Here is a 5696-nt window from a genome sequence, read left to right as displayed (position 1 = left end):
TGGAAATAAATTTTAATTTTGTTGGATGCACACACTCGAAACAATCCTTTGGTTGCATGGAACATATTTTGAAACTGAAGTTTTTGGAACTTCAGGGACAGTCAAAAACAAAAAATAAACCAAACTAAAGTTTTTGCAAGGATCTCCACAATTGAAAACAGCGTACGAAGCAAGCAAAAATAATCTTCACGACTGAAAACATTTTAGGAGGCAAAGAAAATTTTTGGAAGAAAACAATCCCGGTTCATACCAAATTTTTATAAGAAGCAACAATACCGGTTCGTACCAAGCAAAATATATTTTTGGAAACCAACGTTCTTGTTTAGTAAAATACAGCGTTGGAAGCAAACAAGGAAAAAATTCCACACGACTGAAAACTTGATAGGAGGCGAAGTAAATTTTAGGAAGCAAATCTTTTTGGGAAGCAACGATGTTGATTTGGAACCATTGACCCTCACGATTGGAAACAAATAAAATGGCTTAATTAATCATTCCTAGATTTGAGAAGAAGTTGGTAGAAAAAATAGGAAAGAAATTAATTGTAGTTAATGCCAAATCCCACCATTGGTACATGTCTGTCTGTATGCACCGTATCTACGTTGGCTCTTCCGTCCAGCTTATGCATTAAATGATCGGCGTACGCACCCCTGAAATACCGCGGCCATCCCGCATCCCGTCAAGAGTGGACGCCTGGCGATAACGTGAGCAGGCGAGCACGAGCACGTCATTGAATTTTCGCAACCAAACGCGCCTATAGTGGCTTGGCATAGTGGTGGAGCTAGCGAATTTTATTTTTCACTAGTCGTTATGTCTCCAGTTGTCATCAACTGAATTCATTTTACTGAACTGTAACCCTTCTTTAAGAAATTTTCATATTAATAAAAAGAAAATAGAAATTTTCGCAAAAAGAAATCTTTAAGAAAAAAAAAACCCAGATACTACGCTGTAACTCCTGGTCGAACCCAACCGAGTAGAAAGAAGGCTGAAGACGGCTCTGGTGGAAGAGCCCAACCTCTGCTCCGACTCTTCCCCCAATCCCCACCCAAAACCCTCGCTTCCGCCGTCCATGGCGCCGCTGATCGACGACGTCACCGCCGAGATCCTCCTCCGCCTCCCGCCGGACGAGCCGGAGCACCTCTTCCGCGCCGCCCTCGTCTGCAAGCCCTGGCCCCGCATCCTCTGCGACCCTGGCTTCCTCCGCCGCTACCGCGCCTTCCACGGCGCCCCTCCCCTCCTCGGCCTCCTCCACAGGCTCAGGGTGATCGACGGGGACGCGCCCGCCCGCTTCGCCTCCACCACGTCGGCGCCGGACTTCCCCCACCCGAGCTCCGACGGCCGCCGCACGCGCCCCCTCGACTGCCGCCACGGCCGCGTCCTCGTCCGCATGCTGGAGCACGAGGACATGGACTACCTGTCTAGGACCCCGTCACCGGAGACCGACACGCCATCCCCGCGCCGGACATCGAGTGGCTCATCGAGTCCGCGGCGGTGCTCTGCGCCGCCGACGGCTGCGACCACCTCGACTGCCACGGCGGCCCGTTCAGGGTGCTCTTCGTCGCCACCCATGACTACAAGGACACCATATGCGCGAGTGTCTACTCGTCGGAGACGGGGGCTTGGAGCGAGCCGGTGTGCCTCGACAACAGTTGTGCATGCTTTGCAAAGCACATGCGAGAGGGAGAAGTATATAGACGCTACTACACACCCTATCTCCACCCTAAGCGAGGCACCCTTGTCGGAGATGCAGTCTACTTCACGGTTCGGCTGGGTAACGCAATCATCAAGTATGACTTGGGCAAGAACAGCATATCCATGATTGACCCGCCGCCCCACACCATGTACTACATTGCCCTCATGGCCATGGAGGAGAAACATTCACTTCACGGTTCGGCTGGGTAACGCAATCATCAAGTATGACTTGGGCAAGAACAGCATATCCATGATTGACCCGCCGCCCTACACCATGTACTACATTGCCCTCATGGCCATGGAGGAGAAACATTCACTTGGCTTTGCCTACATTATGGATTCCAGCCTCGATATCTGGTCAAGGAAGGTGGATAGGGAAGGACCTGCTGAATGGGTACAATACAGGGTCATCGAACTGGAGAAAACGATACCTGTTGCCAAACAAGATGAGAAGCCAATTGTTGTTGGGTCTGCAGAGGGTGTGGGTGTCATCTTCGTATGCACAGGTGCTGGCTTATTTATGATCAAGCTCAGCTCTGGGCAGGTTAAGAAGGTTGATGAGCCTGGGGTCTACTTTAGCGTCCTACCCTACTTGAGCTTCTACACTCCAGGTATGATACTGGCCCTTGCTTATCTGTTGTCATGCATTTCCTTTACAGCTTCTGGATGCTTGCTTAGTTCGTTGGTTCTGGTTCATTAACAATTATCCATACAATTTTTTGTATGCTAGTGAAAGCTGAATATGTGGCATGGAAAAGTGGAATTTACTTTTATGTTTCATGTTTTAGTTGTTGAGGGCCATGACATGGATCTGTTGTATTGCTAAATGTGCACGCAAACTTGGTGGTCTTGTATTATTCTGTAACCTTGCTTCAGATTTTCCTTTTGTAAAAAAAGACACTTCTCTTTCTAGCAAATGGCGGTAGCTCACGTATCAGGCTCTTGTAACCTTCGTAATTAGTACTAGTACATACCCCTCACCAAAGTGGAATGCTAAGCTTAACTTTTGGTTATTACTTCTGTGCACGGTGTCTTTTTAGATCATGGCAGATTGTTATCACTATGACTAACTGGCCTTCGAGTCGTTGATTGGTCAAGTAGATGATGAAGCATTTACTTGTTGCTAGGGTAAATTGGAGATTACCAAACAATCAAATAGACTTGTGGATGTAACATTGTCCTGTTGCCTGGCCTTAGATTTTCTTCAACTGAAATCCATCCATGGAACGTAATATTGTCCTGTTGCCCGGCCTTAGATTTTCTTCAAAAACTGTATGTTATTTTCTGGCATAGCTAAAGGTCATATCTGAAATCCATCCATGGAATCTTTTGAACTAAGAAAAGGTACATGGCACAGCATATTATAAAGCCTTAAGTTGGTCATGAGTTTTGTGCTTGGTATCTTTACAGATCATGGCAGAATGTTGTCAATCGCTGGCGAGGACAAACTGATCTCTTAAGTGTGCCCCGCGCATTAGTCGTACATTGCATAGTGGACAAAATCCATCATCTGAAGTCTGTTGATGTTGCGTTTTCGAAGATACTAACTACTATCAAGCTGGTTGTCGAGCAGTTTAAGCATGGCGGTTGCAAGTCCATTGCGGTTGTTCTTGTTCAATTCATCCTGATCATGTGGCCAGAACAGGTTATTTCAGTTTAGTACACTACTATACAGAAAATGGGTTTCCCCCCGCTTTGTATTACAAAGCACCAATATTTTGTTGAGCAGTTTAAGCAGGGTGGTTGCAATTCAATTGCGGTTGTTTTTGTTCAATTCATCCTGATCATGTGTCCAGAAAAGATTATTTCAGTTTAGTATGTTGGCCTCTTATCTGTTGAGCAGCTTAAGTAGGAATGGTCCAAGAATGGGAGTGTTATGCTGTCAATGTTGACCTGGAAGTCATGTTTCTTCCCCTTTTTACTGTTATACGAAACTGAGTTGCCTAATCATTGCTTCCTTTACCTTCCGTTTTTTAGGAGGAGAAATACAGAATACTTTGTGATGTTTTGTGAATTATATACTGATTAGTGATTACAGAGCACCATGTAATTTGAGCCATTCCGGGCAAATACTTTCGGCCACAATATCACTGCTAGTACTTGAACCATTCCAGGCGAACAGTAGAAACCTGACAAATATTTTCCTTTCCTTCCCTTCCAAGGTTTTTTTTGTTTGTTTGTACTTTTGCTGGTTGCTACATTGATCGATTTTTCCTGTGTGTCCATCAAGGGTCAAATTAGAGGATGATTTATTTGTTGTTCTATCAATGCATATGTTTGATAACTAACAAAGTCCCTGCATTTGGCTTTAAACTTCTATTACTAATGTGCGGGCTTGCAATTTCTTTCACATTATAGCTCATCCAGGATCGCTGTAATACCTAATGACTGTTTGCGGTTGTTATGGTCTAACTGTGCTAATCTTAAGTTGTTTTGTTAAATATTTTCTCAGCATATCTTTGTTTGTCAGTTTAACTCAGATAACCTCCAATATAATTTGTCTGAACCAAATTATGATTTTCATTTTGCTTTTCTGGGTTGGCATTCGGCCATTCTCCGCGTACTGTCACTCTGTTCGAATGTTGGTTTTTTTTTTTATGAAAACAGACCAGGACGGGGCCCTGTTCTTCTACAAAACGTTGGCTGTTGGTATGATTTGTGTACATTCTATTTTCTTCGATTTTGGTCATTATAGATGTTTAATAGTTTTTGAGCCGAATGCATGATTAAAATGATATAAGACTGTAGCCAGAAACATAAGAATGCTAAAAATAGGAATTGGCGGTGTGCCGCTACAGATTAATTGGTCTCCTTTCGTTGTTCTCTCTCTATATATAATGTTGGTTCTGTCCAATAATGCAGAGTTGATTAAGTTTTTTGCTTTTCACGCAATTTCTGCAATGTTGAAGCTATACTGTCTCAATCAAACAAAAACTGTGAGATGAGCTTAAAAGTTTTTGCATGAATGGAGATTACAAATCAGTCTGGCTGATTGCATTGGTTGCTCTGCAGGTAGCTAGAGTTAGGTTTTCGTTGTCTGAGATGCAGAAATGGATTATTTGCTGTAGGTTCTTCCATTCTATATACCTCACGCCCTTGTCAAAAGTGGTGTGAACTTGTAGCAAATATGGTGTGAACTTGGGATTAATCTTATCAGCTGTGAACTGCAGTCTGCTATCTGATTTGTGTAGGCAATATTCCAACTGGCAGGAAGGGAAATGAACTTGATCGGGCGCTGGCCCTGTGGCTTACTATTGCACTTCATTTGCTTGCATTGATGTACCCCTGTGCTTCAATGTGCTGGGGACGTAGTGTCTTTTTGTTTATGATGACTGTTCTAGAGCAGCCACGTAATTTAGATGTCAGTGCTTTTTAGTATATAACAAATCTCACGTAATTTCGCCTGCTCGTTCTACTTAAGGATGACAATTTTACCCATGCGCATGGATACCCATGTGTACCTGATCCGCATGGGTAGGGTATGAGCACATTTTTATGCACATGGGTAGTACCCAAACCCTACCTGATTAGTAATGGGTAGGGCACAGGTACAATTATATGCCCATGGGTTCGCCCAAACCCGACCCAATGATCATATAGGTGGTTAATATGAGTCATAAACCTATGCTATCGAGTCTTTGCATGTAAATTCTAAAGAACTTGACATCTATGTCATAGGTCGCTTCCATTGTATGCTCACACCCCAACAATACCTTGCCCCAATCCTCCTCACAATCATCATTTCAACAACCATGTAAACCTCTCGGAGACCAGTGTACCGATCATTGATGTGTTAATATGCCCAGTGGGTACCCATCAGGCATGGATACCCATAGGGTATGGGTATGGGCATGGGCATAGATTTATGCGTGATGGGTAGGGTATGGGTATGGTTTTATGCCCATGAATAACATGAGTATGCGTATGGGATTATTGTACGTGCACCATACCCTGCCCATTGCTATCCTTAGTTTACTTGCTAAAAAAAGGCTACCAGGTGAAAAGTC

The 5696-nt window shown here is 44.0% G+C and overlaps 1 protein-coding gene across 1 annotated transcript; it reads left to right on the top strand.

The window, feature by feature from the left end:
* Positions 1-1066: 1066 nt before the first annotated feature.
* Positions 1067-5065, top strand: LOC119320723. Its single transcript, XM_037594685.1, has 6 exons — positions 1067-1378; positions 1420-1870; positions 2001-2300; positions 4297-4349; positions 4702-4753; positions 4881-5065. Exons 1-6 carry the CDS (start codon positions 1067-1069, stop codon positions 5063-5065), a joined length of 1353 nt encoding a protein of 450 aa, XP_037450582.1.
* The last annotated feature ends 631 nt before the right edge of the window (positions 5066-5696 follow it).

The sequence above is a fragment of the Triticum dicoccoides genome, chromosome 6B (assembly GCF_002162155.2).
Source record: "Triticum dicoccoides isolate Atlit2015 ecotype Zavitan chromosome 6B, WEW_v2.0, whole genome shotgun sequence".
In the NCBI taxonomy this organism is placed as follows: Eukaryota; Viridiplantae; Streptophyta; class Magnoliopsida; order Poales; family Poaceae; genus Triticum; species Triticum dicoccoides.
The sequence above is the reverse complement of the archived record's forward strand: the minus strand, read 5'-3'. Positions and strand labels throughout refer to the sequence as shown.